Below are 20613 nucleotides of genomic sequence, written 5' to 3' on the forward strand. Positions count from 1 at the left end.
AAAGTGTTGTTTTACGCAAAGGCGATTCATGAATTTAATACCAAGTTGGATTATAGTAGCTATACATAGAGACGTCACAGTACCAGCGTAGCTCCTGTCCCGTATACCACAACTAGGCAAATACACCTAAGTAAATACACACTAACCTTGATGGTGTATGAAGTGTTGGGTTTAAGGTGGTTTATAAGAAATCTCTTCTGTAGTCCCACTGTTTGCTGTTCCCGTCCTGTGGCCTCTCCTTGTACTCCCCAGGACACTTTGAAGGACTCAAACTCTCCATTATGGGGGCTGTCATGGGTGTAATCCCAAGTCACCAGCAGGGAAATCCCGTGTGCCTCCTCCGTTCGCAGATTAGTCACATTCCCAGGTTCTGTAAAGCATAAGTGGAGTTACCTGTCCTTTGCAGTGACGCGCACCTTGCTCTAATGCCTTGGTTAGAATAGACGCCCGCCTATACAAGCTAGCAATTTTTAGTCATCACCGAACAGACCAAGACTACTTACATGCTGTCCTGAAGACTACCTATCAACCCGGAATCTAGATTATTCTAAAAGATGATCAAAGATGATCTTCGGGGGTCAGTATGAGCGTAGCAAGATGGCACCACTATAAAGACATGCCTGCACCATAACAGGCTGTGGTCGACCATTAGGCTCCAGCAAGAAAGTCTACCATTGCCCTAGTCCGTACAAAAAAAAAAATGGTGTGGGTCCTGGTCTTGATTTTGGAGTCAATTACCTTAGGTTAACTTAGGTCAAGTTTGTGTGTGTGCGTGTGTGCACATACGTAATTTAACCTATTTAAACTCACCCCAAACCAACACCAAGACCTGAGCCAAAGTGGCTCGTCCATCCTTGTATCCATTCTACCACTTACCTCTCAGTCACGTTTTTTGACCTGTGACCATTTCCCTTAATTTGGATCAAGGAGCAGTGCCATCATTCACAACTGTAGACACACACACACACACACACAGTAGAAGTAGTAGTGGTTTATTGACCACACCTTTACAATTTTTTTCTCACGTTATGTCCAGAACATGAATAAGCTGAATTCCGAGATATGCATAATCAAATTACTGCAGTCCACAATAATTAAAAGTAATACATCACATAGAACATGCAACAAAATAATAAAAAATCTAGAAATGCAAGTCGCAAGGTTAAACTAAAACTTCAAAGCCAAGATAAACGACACAAACAAACAAGAGAAACATGGTTAAAGAAAATGGAAAGGAATATGTCTCCGATACTATACATCAATAAAACTACACTATAAAAACTTAAACTTTAAAACTTAAAGGAGTATGTAAAAACGGCTCGCTAAATGTCATAAGAAAACATAAAACTTTGAGAACATTAAAAGGAAAAACTAGCGACATATAATAAATGAACATCCCAAGAAAACGTAAAATGAACATAAAAAGACCATAAAAAGAATCAAATTTTAGAAGTACACAAAGTATATCAAAGATTATTTTTGCACACACACACACACACACACACACACACACACACACACACACACACACACACACCTGCCTTGACCTGACCGGGTCAAAACGTAGGAGCCATGGAGCCTCGGCTCGGCGCTTTCTATAGCACCCACGGGTCAGCCTGGTGACCTACCGCCCCTTCCCATTCCTTTAAGGACTTATAATAACTTCTGGTGAAATTAAGTGAATTATATAGACCTACTGACCACCTCCCGCAACCTGCAGGTCACGGGAAGGGAGGTCTCACATGGTCGTGCGTGCGATCGTCATGTGTCTCCGTCCGCCGTGCTACCGAAAAGGTCGTCTGGAGTTGTTGGGTGCTGCTGCACCAAAACCTCCAGCCGACCTTTCAGGTCTCTGCCCGTCGTAAAAAGGTTGCCGTCCGGTGGCCGAATGGAATGCGTCTGGACGGTAAGCGGACTACCACCGGTGGCCGACAGATGACGGTTAATTGGTGAACGGCTACCGTATGACGGGCGGACGCCCTCTGGGTGCCCTCAGGTAGTAGGTGGTCGCCGATGTTCGCCGTCCACTTTCCTTGAGTTATTGACTCTGGTCGGCGAACGGTGGTAGGCTGGACAGAAAATGGACGCCATCCAATAGCCACACGGTGGTCACCTAGTGGCGGTCTAATGGCCGCATGTTTGGCGCCTCCTCCCTGTCCTATTGGCTGCTGTCTGCGTCTGGGCTGAGTGCGGACTGCCACCGCTCTCAACGATTGGAGGAGACTAGGCCATCGCTGTGATGTCGTTGCTTATACTTACAGACCGGACTGGGCGTCGATCATGCGACCGGTGGTCTACTGGACGGCAACCAACATACGACCTTATACGACTGGTCGTTACGGGTGATCGCCGTCCTCATTGTGATAGACCGCGTACCGGTCACCGATCATCGGCGAGCGGTCCTTCTCTATCGGGAACTGGTCGGTGCATGGTGGGCGTCTTGACGTGGCTCCAAGTGTGAGGTCAAGGTGCAAATCTTACCATGGTCGCAGTCCGGTCACCCACTTGACTTACACTGGACGACCTCCGGTAGCCGTTCCGTAGCACGACTGCTCGACCCCCAACGTGGTCGAGAAGCGGTGGGTGTGAATCGCAGCATTTTGGGGTCGCTGATGGCCGTTATCAGGTCGTAGGGGCAGTGTGACTGTAGCTTAAGGGTGGGGAAGGTTATGTGTCGCCAACGCCCACCATCTACCTGTCCATGCCGACACGTCCCTGCAGGTCCCGATGTACACCCTGCTGCTGAGGAGGGTCAGGTCAAGTGACTCTGCAGTGTTTGAGCTTCGTCACTCAGGTTGAACATGTGCACGGCACCGCCATTAAATTTGTGCATTTGTTCCCACGGGAAATTACAACGCAAAAGCAGCTGGGGCAGAAGCCGCCCTTTGTGACTCACCGGCCCCTTTTAGATACTTCGTCGCTAAGTCGTGATCTCCCAAGAGATCGTCCACCTGTGCCCCACCGTCAACTATCACCTGACCTCGACCTGACCCCGCGTTTGACCTGAAGATTACACCTTAGGGAGGCTGCCCTTCCCCCCCTCCTCCCGGCACCACCGACCCATGCACTTCACCCCAACGGCCACCCCTCAAATGCAACATCGCCCTAATCTACCTACAATTAAGTAAAATCCCCCTTGCCCATCCCCCTTCTAGTAATTGTATCACGCACGAACTTACTTTTCATATGTAATCATAACATGTACATTTTCAACCTAACGGCTGCCATAACTAAATAAACCGTATATTATTATTATTATTATTATTATTAGTAGTAGTAGTAGTAGTAGTAGTAGTATAATTATTATTACTACACACACACACACACACACACACACACACACACACCACCGTCCTCCAGGGAAGCGGTCACCCGGATCGATCCCGGAGCAGAAACGGCGACCAATGAAGACGAACTCTCCAGGCGATTATAAAGGAAATGCGCCGACGGGGACATTCGAGCGGCCCTCCGGCTTCTGACGACCTCGGATAGCGTCATCTCCCCCAGTGAGGAGGTCGTCGTCGCTCTCCGCGCCAAACATCTCCCCGCCGCACCTGACGAAGCCCTTTCAGAGCTCCCGACCTAGACCAGCATAGCCTCACAGTGGAGGAAGCTGACGTGCTTGCATCCATCAATTCTGCGGCCCCTGGCTCGGCCGCCGGCCTGGACGGCGTGCGGCCCCTGCACCTAAGCCAGCTGGTGGCCGGATACACCGCTGAGGCAGGCCGTAGACTGCTTAGCGCGCTGACCGAGCTCTGCAATGTTGCCCTCGCTGGGGACATCCCCGAAGACGCGAGGCAGGCGTATTTTAGCGCCAATCTCGTTGCCATCAGGAAAAAGGATGGTGGCGTAAGGCCGATAGCAGTCGGATCCATCTACCGACGACTGGCGTCCAAGGTCCTGGCTAGGCGCATGTCATCCGCCCTGGCTACGGAACTGCAACCCATTCAGCTGGGCGTTGGTGTGAGGATGTGCTGCGAGGCGGCGGTCCACGCCGTGCGGGAGTACGTCGACGCCCACAACGGAACCCCGAACCATGTCATCGCGAAACTGGACCTCACCAATGCTTTCAACACCGTTCACAGGTCGGTATTGCTCCAAGAGGTCATCCGCCGCTTCCCCGCTGCCGCACCACTGGTGTCACAAGCTTATTCACAGCCTTCGCCCCTCCACCTTGGCTCCACCCGTCTTTGGTCCAGCCGCGGCGTGCAGCAAGGCGACCCTTTGGGCCCGATACTTTTCGCCCTCGCGGTGGATCCGGCCATAAAGACCCTCAGATCGCCTCTCAACCTGTGGTTCCTGGATGAGCTGGACCCATAGAGACCGTCACTGCCGACCCTCCAAAAACTAGGTCTCGAGATTAACTCGCGCAAATGCAAGATCACCCATCTCGATGGCCAAGGGAGCGCCAGCACGGATGAAGAAGGCCGGACTTCGCGTGCAGAAGGAAGCGACGCTAGCAGGAGGGACGACGCCGCCTCCTACACCAACGACGGAGCCTCCACCGATAACGACGCGAACGCCGGCCCTCACATCTACCCATTCTTCAGTGTTGCCCGCCCCACACCACTCACAAGTCTCTCCACCCTTGGTGCCCCGATTCAATGCCCACGGCAATGAAGAAGCCTTACCCAACATCGAGGACATTACCAAGACGCTCATCGATAGGACGGTCAACATCGGCAGCCACGCGGCCCTCTTTTTTTCTTGTCCAGGTACGCAGCAGTGCCGAGAGCCACGTACCTACTGCGCGCAGCACCAGTCTACACGGCTGAAGAGTCCTTGCGGACCATCGACGAGCTGATGCGGGATGCAACTTCACGCAGCTGCAACGTACAGCTTGATGACGACGCGTGGTCAAAGGCCTCCCTGCCGCTGCGTTTTGGAGGTTTGGGCGTGAGGCGGCTGGCCGACGTGGCACTTCCTGCCTACATCGCCTCGGTAGAAGCATCACGGGACCTGGTCTGTACCATTAACCACCGTCCCAACGGCGACAGACCGGCCCGCCTAGCCTCTGCCATGGACGCTTTTACCACTAACCAGTGCTCTGACCTCTACCCGGAGCTCAGGCTGACGCAGCGCAACCTGGATGAGGCAGCCTCCACGCACCGCCTGTTAGCCCATGCCAACCAGGTTGACCGTGCGCGCCTCCTCGCCGCCGCAGGACCACACAGCGGGGCCTGGCTGTCAGCCGTCCCCATTGAGGTCCTAGGCCTCCTTCTGCCCGACGAGGCGGTCCGCGTGAGCGTCGCCCTGAGGTCCAACAACCTCACCGCTGCCGCTGTGGGGCCATGTCGGACGCTATGGGTTACCATAGCCTGTCCTGCCATAGGAATCCCGGTCGCCTGCCCCGCCACGCAGCTCTCAATGACGTTATGTACCGGGCCTTGGCCGCCGCTGGCCTTGCGGCCATCCCCGAGCCGCGAGGCCTAGACCGAGTTTAATGACGAGATTTTCTATTCTCTTTTTTCTATTACTCTCTCCAGGTCCCACACGTCCTTCTGCGTGTATCGAAACACACGAGAAATTAATCACAACAAGGAGAGGGTATTCCCCGGCTGCCTGGGATTGAACCCGCGACCAGCGTGACGGGAGAGCCACTCCTTACCGAGTCGGCCAAAGAGGTACCCCACTGGCTAAGTGGGTTATGGGAGGCTCGTTCATCAGGCCGTCGCCGCACTACACAGCTTTCCCCCCTATGTAGATTAATTTCTGTGTGTTGACAATGTCCCTTTGAGACATAACTCCACAATGTCCCTTTGAGACATACCTCCAATATTTACATTTTCTATCAACCTCGGAGAGCATGGGCCATCCTACCTGTTACCCCTTCGGGGAAACTCAACAGAACCGCAGGATAGGATGCCCACCGCTATGCCACCAGTTTAATGACGAGATTTTCTATTCTCTTTTTTCTATTACTCTCTCCAGGTCCCACACGTCCTTCTGCGTGTATCGAAACACACGAGAAATTAATCACAACAAGGAGAGGGTATTTATTCCCCGGCTGCCTGGGATTGAACCCGCGACCAGCGTGACGGGAGAGCCACTCCTTACCGAGTCGGCCAAAGAGGTACCCCACTGGCTAAGTGGGTTATGGGAGGCTCGTTCATCAGGCCGTCGCCGCACTACACGGCTTTCCCCCCTATGTAGATTAATTTCTGTGTGTTGAGACCTTTAGACAGTGACCCATTTCGGTGCACAATTTCACAATGTCCCCGTAGAGACATACCTCCAACTCTCCCATTTTCTATTATCCTCGGAGAGCATGGGCCATCCTACCTGTTACCCCTTCGGGGAAACTCAACAGAACCGCAAGATAGGATGCCCACCGCTATGCCACCAGTGAAATGCCTGAATTTTTTCTCTTTTCTACACTCCCACACGACCACCGCGTGTAACGAAACACACGAGAAATTAATCCAGACAAGGAAAGGTTTGCCGGCGCAGGGGATCGAACCCGCGACCAGCGTAACGGGAGAGCCACTCCTTTACCAGTCGGCCAAAGAGGTACCCCTGGGGATGGCAAAAAGCATAATAGCGGAGATGCTACAAGACATGGAAGACAGACAAATCATAGAAAAGTCGACATCCGCTTGGCTTTCACCCATAGTGTTGGTCAATAAACCGGACGGGAGTAAAAGAATGTGTTTGGATTACCGTCACGTGAATAAACATCTCGCCACAGATATTCATCCTTTACCGAGGTTAGAGGAGCTAGTAGACCAAGCAGCTAGTCATAATTTCTATGCAACCCTGGACATGCGCGAAGCTTACTTTCAAATCCTCCTGGATGAGGATAGCAGAGACCTTACAGCCTTTAGTGATGGGGTAACCTTATATAGATTCAGGAGACTTCCTTTTGGACTCAGTTGCTCCCCAGCCATATTCACACGTCATATGGCTGTTCTTCTATCACCATTGTTAAAAGAGGGTTGGATTAAGAATTACTTGGACGACCTCATAATTTGGGCCCCCGATTTTTCTTCACTTACTCAAAGACTGAGAAAGACCTTCACTGTACTTAAGGAAAATGGTATTAAACTAAATCTGAGCAAATGTGAAATAGCTAAAAATGAAGTTACTTTCCTTGGTTATAGAATATCTATAGAGGGCAGTCAGCCAGACCCAAAGAATGTAGAAGCAGTTCTTGAAATGAAACCACCAACTAAAGTAAAAGAAGTTAGGAGATTCTTGGGTATGACAGGGTTTTACAGAAAACATATCCCTAACTATGCAAAGATTGCCACGCCCCTAACTAATCTCACCAGAAAAACCCAACCTTTTAAATGGACTGAACAGTGTCAAACTGCTTTTGAAACACTAAAGGAATACCTCGCTAAGGCCCCTGTTCTTGTGAGAGCCCAACCTCACCAACCATTCATTGTTACCACCGATGCTAGCAATACCCACGTAGGAGGGGTCCTAAGTAAAGCTCAAAGTGATGGCGAGGCTAAACCTCTTGGTTATTTCTCTAAGAAATTAAACTCAACTGAAAACAGGTATTCCGCAACTGATAAAGAAGCACTAGCAGTAGTATTAGCTTGTCGCCACTTCCATCATTATTTATGGGGTACTAGATTTACCATCCTAACTGACCACCAACCCCTCACTTGTATATTCAAGAGGAAAACAAAATCAGCTAGAATGAATCGCTGGATAATGGAAATGACAGACCAACTCTCACGACCAGTCAGAATAGTCCAACGTTGTCCAACCACCACTATCCTAGGTCTCACTTCCGAAGAATTTATAAAATGCCAGAGAGAAGAAGTAAAGTGGAGAGAAATGATTGAGTATCAAGGAGGAGGTTCAATCCCAACAAAGAAATATCACAAAACCATCTTGGAGCAATTCACCCTCAAAGATGGGATTCTTTACTATGTAAAGGAAGCAACTGATGGCAGTATACAATATACACTGGTAGTCCCTCATAATCTGAAACCGAAAGCTTTATCCCAAGCACAACATGTCTGGTCATCTCGGACAAAAGAAAACCATAAAGAAGGCTGAAGAATTGTTCTACTGGTGCAATCTGAAGGTTGAGGTTTCTAACTATGTAAAACAATGTGTAACTTGTCAGAGATTCAAGGGACAAGCAGGGTTACAACAACCGTTCCAAGAATTACCTTCAGTAGGAAAACCATTAGAGAGAGTAGGAATTGACCTGACTGACATGATCGCAGGAAGTCAAGGTTACAGATATGTACGTAGTGTTGTAGATCATTTCAGTAGGTATGTAAAGTTTTACCCATTAAAAACCAAACACACCCAAGGGATTATTGAGGCACTAGCACAGTACGTGACAGACTTTGGAGCTCCACACAGCATTGTCCTTGACAACGGAGGCGAATTCACATCCCAGGCCTTCCAGCAGTTTTGTCAGCAACACCTCATCACGCTCTACTACACGACACCTTACCATCCCCAGGGGAACGCGGTCACCGAAAGACTCCATCGCACCCTCAAAACCATCTTGGCCACACTTTGCCAAGGTCACCCTCTTCGATGGCCCAGGTTACTGCAAACGTGTCAAGCCACGATGAACGCTGCTGTTCACACCAGTACCACGCAACAACCCTACTTTGCGTTCTTTTCGAGACCTGCACCAAGGATGGTGGGTATCAGATTACCTACTATAACCGGTGAAGAGGACGATATTGACATCGCTCGCCGTGTTATTCGGGAAACGCAGGAGAAAATGACCAGAAAATATCGCAGTGTCGCTAATCGAAAACGCAAAGAACAAAAGGTAAACCCGGGGGTATTGGTATGGATAAAACGAGTAAATGAACCGGGAGTGTGTAAGAAACTGTGTGTCAAGTGGAACGGTCCATACCGAGTAGTGGAAGTGTTGAGAGATGGTGGAGGTTACATAGTGAAAGACCCATTTACGGGACAAATGTTACAAAGAGCGGATGAGAAAGTGAAACCGTTCAGTGGCCGACTGGTAAAGGAGTGGCTCTCCCGTTACGCTGGTCGCGGGTTCGATCCCCGGCGCCGGCAAACCTTTCCTTGTCTGGATTAATTTCTCGTGTGTTTCGTTACACGCGGTGGTCGTGTGGGAGTGTAGAAAAGAGAAAAAATTCAGGCATTTCACTGGTGGCGTAGCGGTGGGCATCCTATCCTGCGGTTCTGTTGAGTTTCCCCGAAGGGGTAACAGGTAGGATGGCCCATGCTCTCCGAGGATAATAGAAAATGGGAGAGTTGGAGGTATGTCTCTACGGGGACATTGTGAAATTGTGCACCAAAATGGGTCACTGTCTAAAGGTCTCAACACACAGAAATTAATCTACATAGGGGGGAAAGCCGTGTAGTGCGGCGACGGCCTGATGAACGAGCCTCCCATAACCCACTTAGCCAGTGGGGTACCTCTTTGGCCGACTCGGTAAGGAGTGGCTCTCCCGTCACGCTGGTCGCGGGTTCAATCCCAGGCAGCCGGGGAATACCCTCTCCTTGTTGTGATTATCTCGTGTTTCGATACACGCAGAAGGACGTGTGGGACCTGGAGAGAGTAATAGAAAAAAGAGAATAGAAAATCTCGTCATTAAACTGGTGGCAGCGGTGGGATTCGAACCCACGCCTCCGAGGAGACTGGAGTTGTGTGGTTGCGTTGAGTCCCTGCAGTTGATGTAGTTCTAAAACAGGAATGTCGCGGGGTTTAGTTGTCGCCATTTGACGCGGGGGCGTAGGCAAGTTATCACCTAAACGTTGCAGTACTCGATTTTGTTGCGCCACTATCTGTTTAAGGCGGTCTACTTCTTGTTCCAATGTACTAAGATTATGTTCGTTCTCCTCCGATTTTACTGGACTGGATTTGAAAGGGTTAAAGTTAGTTTCATCCATTTGTTCCCCTGAACTGGCCCCCCACCTTGAGTGTATGAGTCGATCATCCATTTTTCCACGACTGGTTGTGGTGAGGTGTAGATTACGTAAGTTTTGAGTAGAGGTTCGATCCTCATAAACCTTCGACACAAGCGTATTCTTCAGGCCCCCACAACTTAGCGATCACTACTCCTCACTCAACAACCTCGTCTTCCCCAATGAATCCTTTAATTATCTTCTTAAACTTAGACTCAACTCTCATTCTGCCAGCTCCACCCAAATGCACTCCTTCACCACTTAACTCTTCCACAAAATTCACATTGTTAAAATGAATGTTAGGTGTTGTAAGTGATCTCTTGATTCTGTTATTTATCCCACATTGAATTTTCTTGTAATTTTCTGCAGGCATACCTCTAGCCTGGACTCTAGGTTCAACTTGGCAGATATACACTACAGACTGGCAGTTGGTTTCAATTTCTTGGTAAATCTCCTTGATGTCATTGAAAATTTCTAATCGGTTAGCATCAACATTTATGTCATTACTACCGATCCAAAGGATCGTTAGATCATGTTCCCATTCCAAGACTGTGTTCAGACGCTCATCTTGAAAAAAATTGCTGGCTTTGGCCCAGGGGCACGGAAAATTCTAATTTCAGTGCCTGGGAATTCAAAGTATCTAGGAATTTGACTGTGTCCCACAAAAGAAATCTTCCACATGATTCGTGAATAATACACACTCCCGGTGAATTACAACAACTGTAAATCCCACCGCTGCCACCAGTTTAATGACGAGATTTTCTATTCTCTTTTTTCTATTACTCTCTCCAGGTCCCACACGTCCTTCTGCGTGTATCGAAACACACGAGAAATTAATCACAACAAGGAGAGGGTATTCCCCGGCTGCCTGGGATTGAACCCGCGACCAGCGTGACGGGAGAGCCACTCCTTACCGAGTCGGCCAAAGAGGTACCCCACTGGCTAAGTGGGTTATGGGAGGCTCGTTCATCAGGCCGTCGCCGCACTACACGAGGAGACGGACGTCGACCGGACGGCACCACAGTCTTCCCCTTCAGGCGAGGCAAGATTCTGGTGTGGGACGCCACCTGCGTCAACACATTTTCTACTACCCACACCATCAACTGCGCTTTTGCTGCGCTGCCGAAGAGCGCAAGCATCAACGCTACGCGGCCCTCGCCCAGCGCTACGATTTTGTGCCCCTTGCCGTGGAGACGAGCGGTGTGCTGGGACCTGCCTTCAGGAACCTGCTGCAGAGCATCGGCAGGCGCATCAGCCACCGCAGCGGGGAGCCTCGCGAGACAGCATGGCTGAGGCAGCGCGTCAGCATTGCCGTAGCGCGTGGTACCGCAGCGGCGATGTGTGGACCCCCGGACTTTGCCCCCCCCCCCCCCCCCACCACCACCACCACACACACACACGAAACAACTACTACTATCAGGTGAATGCACGAAGAGGGGAGGCAAGGAAGGGAAGGGAAGGGAGTCTTACCTCCCAGCGTGGTGGTGGCGATGATTTCAGACTCAGCACCGAACTGATCCACGCCTTTGTTCTTCCCTTGAACCTGAGAACGACAAAAGCATGTTAGCACACACACACACACACACACACACACACACACACACACATATATATAGCACACACACACACAGAGTTACAAAGGAGATCTGTAATGCAGTGGTCAGCGTGCTCGACTTACAAAAGAGATGTCCCAGGTTCGATTCTTGGGTGGAGTGGAGACGAATGGGCAGCCACCTTTACTCCGTGCCTCTGTCCACCCAGCAGTGAATGAACGGGTGCTGGGTGTCAATCGGGGGTTGCGTCCTGACTCCCGGGTGTGTGTGTGTGTGTGTGTGTCTCTGTCTGTCTGTCGTAGGTCGAGCGAGGTGTTCCTTAGCTATACGGGAGTCGATGGGGTTAGAGTAGTCTTCCCTTTACAGTGTGTGTGTGTGTGTGTGTGAGGTTTCATCTGTACCTACAGATTCTTCACTTGTGAGCTCTATATGTAGTTGGGGAGGGTACTGGCTGGCAATGGCAAGTCTTTTGTGTGGTATGACGATTGTGAATTACACACACACACACACACACTGTAAAGGGAAGACTACTCTAACCCCATCGACTCCCGTATAGCTAAGGAACACCTCGCTCGACCTACACTCGTCACGGACTTCCCGCGGAGCGCTTCGGAACGCCCTGTTCGCGCCACACCGGCGCGAGTGAGGCCGCAAATGTCCGAAACGGAACCAACCTCGGACGCTCTTGAGCGGCGAAAGGGCGAACAACTTCAGGACTCGGTCGAGCCAGCTCTGCTCGTACTGGCTCCTCCCCACCACTTGACGAGTCCTCCAGCTGATGACGATCCTGCCGTGTTCCCCCCAGCCGGCACTGCCCTCCAATAATTAGCCGTGGCACCGCGGCCTTATCAACCCCTCGACGGATCTGCCTCCTCATCGGGTCTGGGTCCATCTACAGCCTCTCTTATCACCACCTCCATCGACGCAGTGAAGACGCTGCTGGCCCCGAACTACTTACCCGGGCCGCCCGTCCTGCCGTTACCACGCCGGCGGTCATGCCTGTCACCCGTGTGCTGCTAGTGTGCTGGAGCATTTATTAAAAGCGGAGTCTACCATGTTGCTTAGCCCTCTCCTGACTACAATGTGGGGAGTAAAAAACACCTGGCTCAGTGGGGGAACAACTGCAAGTCCTTCCCTTCGATCCCTGCAGCATCGGTTCTTCAAACACACACACACACACACACACACACACACAGACAGACCTATTACCATAGTACACACACTAAAAAAGTATCGTTACAGTGGGATCCGACGAGTTCCACACTGAGCAACCCGGTAATATCGGCAGGGTTGGTTAAAAGCGCGATCACCCCCACTACTTCAGCTTTGCTGGGAGGGAGCAGGACAGTACCCCCGTAAAGGAGGGATAGAGAGGAAGGGAGACACTGAGATACCAGATATCGCCATGATGTTAACCGAGTAATTTGAGTACCACTTGTTTAAGCTTTACATTCACAAATTATATAACAATGATATTCATATGATATACGTAACAGAGGTGGGTAGAAGTATTCCCCCATGCCAAAGACAAAAACATCAACCATCAACGCATGTCAGATATAGTCCAGTTCATAATATGCCATCCTGGAACTAATGTTTCCATTGAACATATCTTTTCTTTCATGAACAATCTGTGGGCATCTGAAAAAAAAAAATTCAAGTTGCAATGCTAAAAGCATTGGGGAGGCGGTGGCTGAATCGACAGAGTAACACCACCGCGTTCAGGAGGACGCGAGTTCAATCCCCGCCCGGTGCCACCAAGCTGGGATTTTTCAGCCGCCGCCGAGTGGCTTAAAACTACCCAGAAGACCACCTATCAACCCGGACTCTAGATTCTAGGATTAAAGATGAGCTCCGGGAGGGCAGCATGAGCCAATGCAAGATGGCGCCACTATAAATACTCGCCTGCGCCAGAACGGGCTGGGCCGACCATCAGGACCCATCGGGAAGAAGCCTTGGGCCGATCATCAGGTCCCACCGGGAAAAAGCCTACCGGCGCTATAGGCCGCGACGTAAAAAAAAAAAAAAAAAACAATAAAAGCAACCATGCCTGTGCTGTTTTTCTAACCATGTGGAATATCTCCTATAGCGAATGTCTAACAATAACGAAAGGTCTTTATCATAATTATTGTCTCCTAAATGGACGAACTTTGTATCGTGCTGAATGTGTAACGATACTTATTTGAGTGTGTGTACATTAATATAAGTGGAATAGACGTGTTGGATAGAAATGATTTAATCGAGATAGAACGGAGGAGACAGCTAAGAGGACACAGTAAGAAATTGAGAAAGGGGACTTGTTTGAATGACATGAAGTAATGTTTTCCATACAGGGGTGTAGATACATGGACTGGACTAAGTAATGACATTGTTGAGGGGGTAGTGTCAATATAATGAAGGAAAAATTGGAGATATATAGATTGGGAGACATGACTCTCCGAACTTGAGCTCAGGATCTGTATACTTCAAATTAGTAAATACAAATACGTAAATACACACACACACACACACACACACACACACACACACAGTACAGAAGGTGGAAGGACTAATGGAAGGTCTGGACGTGAGGAAGGCACTTGGACCCGGTGGTGTGTCAGGCTGGGTCTTGGGGGTAATGCAGTAATAAGAAATTAGCTGATAAGATCCAATGTGTCATAGCCAGCTCGTCAACAGATTGGAGACGAGCAGATTCTTTACCAATTCACAAAGGAGGATGGGGCGAAGACCCTAGCTGAGAACTACAGGTCAGTCTCTGACAAGTGCGGTGGCAAAGATCTGTGAAAGGCTGATCAAAGATAAATGGATGGACTACCTGGAGAGACAGAACAGATTGACGGACAAACAGTACGGCTTTCGAGGAGAAAATCTTGTACCATGAGCTTCATGTGCTTTTACTCACGAGTGATTGACATAGTACAGGAAAGGGAAGGTTGGGCAGATGGAATTTATTTAGACCTACAAAAAGCATTCGATAAGGTGTCACATTAGAGACTGCTGTTTTAGATGGAGTGAAATGGAAGACTAGGAGGAGGACTCTTGAGGTGAATGAAGGACTTTTTGGAAAATAAGGAAGTGAGGACGGTGATCAGGGGTATGAGGTCCTCGTGGAGGAAAGTGATGTGGAGTCCAACAGGGGTCGGTGCTGGCTCTGGTCATATTGCAATCTACATCAACGACACGGCGGAGGGAATGAACAGCTGTGTGAGATTGTTTGCTGATGATGCCAAGTTGGTGAGGAGGATTGGAAGTGAAAAGGACTGTCAGGCACTGCAACAGGATATGGATAAGATATGGGAATGAAATCGTGGATGGGAAATATAATTTGATATCAGAAAGTGCAGTGTGACGGAATTTGGAAAAAGCAAAAAGAAAAATTTTGGTAATTATACATTGGGAAATAAGAGCATTAAGAAAACAACAATGGAAAAGGACCTGGGATTTTCTGTATCAGATAATTTGTCGCCAGACAAACACAAACAGAATTGAAGGTGAGACATATCCTGGTGAGAAACATAAAAAATGCTTTTCAATTTATGGATGAGGAAATTAATAAAAAACTGATTGTAACCATGATAGTACGTCCAAGATTGGAATACGCACCAGTAGAATGGTCACCGAGTACAAAAATAAACACTATAAGGTAAGTAGAGAGGATTCAGAGGGCAGCAACAAAGCTGGTTCCAGGACTAAGAGACTTGACATACGAAGAGAGATTGAAGCAGCTGAACCTACCGACACTGGAACAGAGGAGGGAGAGATGAGAACTGACTGAGTGGGATGGTAAAAGTGGACAAAGAAGATCTAATAATGTGGGATACAAGAGAATCAAGAGGACGCAGAAGGAAGATGAAAAATGAAGCCTGTAGAAGAAACATAAAAAAGAACAGCTTTCCACAGAGTAGTGGAGGCCTGGAACGGCCTGGAAAAGATGTGGTCCACGCAAAGGCCGTTCATGAATTTAAGCCCAAGCTGGATTATATATAGTAGATATAGAGACGGGCCAGTACGAGCGTAGCTCCTACCCCGTATACTACAACTAGCTAAATATAACGATTAAATACACACTAACCTTGATAGTGTATGAAGTGTTGGGTTTAAGGTGGTTCATAAAAAATCTTTTCTGTAGTCCCACTGTTTGCTGTTCCCGTCCTGTGGCTTCTCCTTGTACTCCCCAGGACAGTTTGAAGGACTCAAGCTCTCCTTTAAGGGGGCTGTCCTGGGGGTAATCCCAAGTCACCAGCAGGGAAGTCCCGTGTGCCTCCTCCGTTCGCAGACTGGTCACTTTCCCAGGTTCTGTGAAGCGTAAGTGGAGTCACCTGTCCTTTACTGTGTTAGAGGGACGCGCCGAGTCATGGTGCACACCTTGTCACAACAGTACACACACACACACACACACACACACACACACACACACACACGATAACTAGGGCGGTGGCCGAACTGGTAGCGTACTGGACCCACATTCGCCGCGTGATGGACGACGCGGGTTCGAATCCTCACGCTACCACTCGGATTTTTCAGTCACCGCCGAGTGGCTTAAAACTACCCACATGCTGTCCTGAAGACCACCCATCAACCCGGACTCTAGAGGAAGCCGTCCAAGCGAATCAAGAACGAGTTCCGGGGGGCAGCATGAGCCAACGCAAGATGGCGCCACTATAAACACTCGCCCGCGCCAGAACGGGCTGGGCCGACCATCAGGCCCCACCTGGAAGAAGCCTTGGGCCGACCATCAGGCCCCACCGGGAAGATGCCTACCGGCGCAATAGGCAACAACGTAAAAAAAATAAATAAATAAAAAAGAAAATGAAGTTGATGAAAGGAAGGTTCTTAGATAATGTCATGAAATTTAGTCTCCCGTATAGCGCGGTAGAAGTGTGCTAGAATAGACTCCCGTTGCTATACTTGCCTGCACCACGAACAAGACGGGGCCGACCAGCAGGCCCCATGGAGGTAGAAATGGTGGGGTCGACGTGGGCCGCTACTCCCATAGAAAGAGGTGAAGCCGTCGGACTGTCATCAATTGTCATTCTCAAGCCAGCAATGTGGCGCATACCCGGGTGAGAGCTCACGCCCACCGCCTTGGTTACTGCCTTCAGGCCACGTCTTATCCATTATGATGGTTTTTTTTTTTTTTATTACACCCCACCCAGGACTCGAACCACATGCGTTGCGCCCGCCCCTTGCCGCCCCGCTGTACGGAGTGTACCGTATACTAACTAATGTGGTAGAACTATTTCGTAAGTACTAATATTTTTTTTTACATACTAAATGGAAACAGAAACCAGATTCAAGATTCGGCAAGCTTTTAACAACTTTTAAAGCTCTCTTCAAACTTTCCGGAAGAGGAATACCTCATATGTAAATAGGTTTCAGTAACAGCTTTGATTAATATTGCTGATGGTGTCATAGTTAAACTAAAAATGAGTTTACTGCGGTCATTCCATACCTAGGAAACCCAGGTGGCCTGTGACCTGACGAGCCTGACCTGACTTAACACCTGGCATTTGACAGGTGTCCGCCATCTTGACGGCGAGAGAATGACAGTTAAAGACAGTTCGGCTTTACTGGTCAGGGGCTGATGTCAACTCCACCCATTATACCTTCATGGCAGGCCCCATCAGGATACGTTATTGGTGCAAGAGGCCGAACATAAAAAAAAATATAAAACATGAAATGGGTTAAGGGAAGATGTTGTGATGGCAAAGAGCGTCACAGTAAGGAAAGACTAGATAATTATAGTTATGGAAACAGGATCACACACACACACACACACACACGTGGCCCAGACCTGACCGAGGTCAGACGTGGGTCACGGCGCTCTGAATGGAATAGCCCGCGGCCAGCCTGTTGGCCTCTCTCCTTTCCCTACATCCCCCTCTCCCTTTTCATCAAAAACCCAAAATCGTAAGAAACTGTGACATCAAGCTTAATCATGGTGACAGACAGTGAGTGCAGTGCGTTTGTGGTGCCGTGAAGACACTGAGGAGTGAAAATGGCCAGTGTGACGCCGACGCGGCCTTTCCATCCAGCCGACGCCCCAGGTCCCCCCAGGTACACCAGCCCGACCATCATGCTGCTGGGAGAAGTCGGTTTAGGTGCAGTGCAGTGTTGAAGCCCGTCATTCAGGTGCAGACGACAGACATTCCCATGCCTACTGCCGCTCGGTCCGGCTCTTCGCATCTTGTCTCGCCGGCTGCATGGATTAGCAGGTCATCGCTAAGCCCAAGCTGAGTGACGGCAGACACCGCCTCTACCTGCACCTCCGCCATCAGCTGCGACATGACCCTTTTTGACCTGGGGTTGACCTGGGTCTTAACACCTGCCCCGCCACCCGGAAGACGACACCGCCTCTCGCACCAACGCACTGCGCTACACCGCCTCACTCCCCCCCCCCCGCCCCATTCCTCTTCTATTACATCACAACTTTCCCACAATGTAAACCACAGACCCCCTACACCTCTTTCATATTGCACTATTTCAACATTGTATTTTTAATGTGTATATTTTCAGATTAACAGCTGCAATCACTTAATAAACCGATTATTATTAATATTATTACTATTACACACACACACACACACACACACACACACACACAAACAAACACACATACAAGACAACTAGAACACAGTATGAAGCTGATGAAAGGAAGGTTCTTAAGTATTATCATCAAATTTAATCTCCCGTATTGCGCGGTAGGCGTGTGTAGGATAGGCTTCCGCCGCTACACTTGCGGTGCACTTGTCTGCACCACGAACTGGCTGGGCCAACCAGCAGGCCCCGTCAAGATAGCTTACCTATGCAACAGGCCGAACATGAAAAAGCCTGAAATGGGTTTAGGTGGCAAAGACTGTCAGAGTTAAAGGAAAGACTAGATAATTATAGATATGGAGACAGGATCACACAAGTGTGCATCAGGCCATGCATACTATAACTAGGTAAATACAACCAGGTAAACACACACACACACACACACACACACACATAGATGTACAGTTCCACAGCATGTTTTCATCTTCCCGGATCCGAATAAAGTCTACATAGTGCTGGCAATCCTTGACTCAGCCTGTGTTGTTGAATGTTAAGTAATCCAGAGCACCCGTTGGCGTGCAGGACACACAACTTACTGTCAGGAAGTGTTTTCACAGTGGTGCTGGTGATTGCAGAATAACTTCCGCCTCCCACTGACTGAACCGTGACAAGGTAGTCAGTGTAGGGCTGCAGGTTGTTAATAACATCATACACCTCCTCTGTCACATGCTCTTTAATTGAACGATTATTGCCCCATTTCTCCTCCACTGTTAGCCGGTACGGAAGATCACACTCCCACGGGTAGCTCACAGGCTGAGTGGAGAGGAAAAGGACCATTGAGTTACGAAAATGGTGGTGGTGGTAATGGTGGTGGTGATGGTGGTGGTGATGCTGATAGTGGTGATTGTGTTGGTGGTGAGGCTACATGAAAGTAAAGGTGATGATGAAGGTATAATGATGAAAGCATAATAATGTGGGTGGTGGTGGTGGTGAAGGCGGTGTTGGTGGTGAGGCTACATCAAGGGGATGGTGATGATGAAGGTATAATGATGTGGGTGGTGGTGGTGGTAGTGAGGCTACATGAAGGGGGTAGTAATGATGTGGGTGATGGTGAAGGTGTTAATGGTGAGGGTACATGAAGGAAATGATGATGATAAAGGTATGATGATGTTGGTGGTGATGGTGTTGGTGGTGGTGAGGCAACCCTTAGATTTAGGTTTTGCCGTGTAGTCGCGTGTCTTGTGTGTTGCTCCCTCCGTCAGTCCTTCCCTTACATTTTGACTCCATTCCTCATTTTTGTATTTGTTAATAATCCATACTGTAGCGTCCACGTGTTTCAGCCTGTCTCGTTAATCCCCACCGCGGGATTCCTAATGACTTCTATAAAGAAGGCGGTCAAGGAGTGATAAGAGGGTCTGTATTGGTTGTTTAGAGAGATTTGGTTAAGGGGAAAAGTGCCGGAAAGTGGAACGAGAGTAGGGTGGCAATGTTAACAAAGAGGGGCACAGGAGTACGGAAGAGTTAAAAACTACCGGCCGATAGTTGTAACAGACATAACAGGGAAGATTTTCAGTGGGCTACCTAGTGATTAGACGAGTGGATGTTGTGAAAAAAAACAGTAATGTGTGTGTGTGTGTGTGTGTGTGTGTGTGTGTGTTTACCTGGTTGTATTTACCTAGTTATAGTATGCATGGCCTGATGCACACTTGTGTGATCCTGTCTCCATATCTATAATTATCTAGTCTTTCCTTTAACTCTGACAGTCTTTGCTGTCGTAAGGATGGAAGGGGGAGTATAACATGTTTGTAGTAATCGCCATGATTGAAAGAATGAAAGGAACGAGTGGGAAGGTATACCTTGCTTTCCTTGACATAGAAAAAAGCGTATGATAGGATACATAGGGGTTTGCTAAGTTGATTGCTGGCAAGGATAGGAGTGAGTGAGAGGGAAGTAGGGATTATAGATAGTGTACGAGAACACACGTGCAATGTATAGAGACAGAGTAGGTCAACGCCTGGAACCATTTCTACGGCCAGAGTAAACTTTTCCAAAGGGACGGCATACACCTGTCCCCCATCGGGGCAGCCAGATTCGGAAGGCTCCTCAATAACGCCGTACGTAACGCCCGAACAACAAAAAACGACTCTCAGCCACGTCCTTCCACCCCGCCCGTGTAAATAGACACCATACACCACAACAGACTCGTAACATTGAACCCTCCAGTACCACCACCTCTATTACCAAGCTTCAAGATAACCTAAGAGTTCTTAGTTTCAATGCGCGTAGCCTAAGAAACAAATTTGATGAACTGCGATGTCTTGCTCTGACAGAAAACTTTGACGTAATTGCTATAACCGAAACATTTATCGACACCACTAATATTGATTTAAGTTCCGAATACAACATAGATGGCTACAGATTCTTCAACAATGATCGTGTAAACCGTAGAGGGGGTGGCGTCGCCCTTTTTGTCAAAAGCTACTTGCAACCCACTGACAAAACACCAAGAAACAGTAACGTTGAACATTTGTGCGTGCGAGTAAACACTGCAAAAGTCAATTTAAATATATCTGTCACTTACAGGCCTCCGGGGCAATCACTCGATGCCGATCTTGAAATGTACAGCGTCTTAAGGCAATCACTTAATAACAGCGACTCTCTG

General features: G+C 48.9%; 1 protein-coding gene across 1 annotated transcript in view; it reads right to left on the reverse strand.

Moving 5' to 3' along the window:
* LOC126984055 (collagen alpha-1(XII) chain-like) overlaps positions 1–18915 on the reverse strand; it is a 47714-nt gene extending 28799 nt beyond the window's left edge. Inside the window, exons 1-4 of the mRNA XM_050837440.1 lie at positions 18548–18915; positions 15487–15710; positions 11332–11404; positions 147–370 (exon numbers count right to left, since the gene is read on the reverse strand). Coding sequence (XP_050693397.1) covers positions 147–370; positions 11332–11404; positions 15487–15710; positions 18548–18788 — 762 coding nt within the window. The 5' untranslated portion in view covers positions 18789–18915. The remainder of the gene's footprint in view (positions 1–146; positions 371–11331; positions 11405–15486; positions 15711–18547) is intronic.
* Positions 18916–20613: the final 1698 nt, after the last annotated feature.

The sequence above is a fragment of the Eriocheir sinensis genome, chromosome 5, assembly GCF_024679095.1.
Source record: "Eriocheir sinensis breed Jianghai 21 chromosome 5, ASM2467909v1, whole genome shotgun sequence".
Lineage (NCBI taxonomy): Eukaryota > Metazoa > Arthropoda > Malacostraca > Decapoda > Varunidae > Eriocheir > Eriocheir sinensis.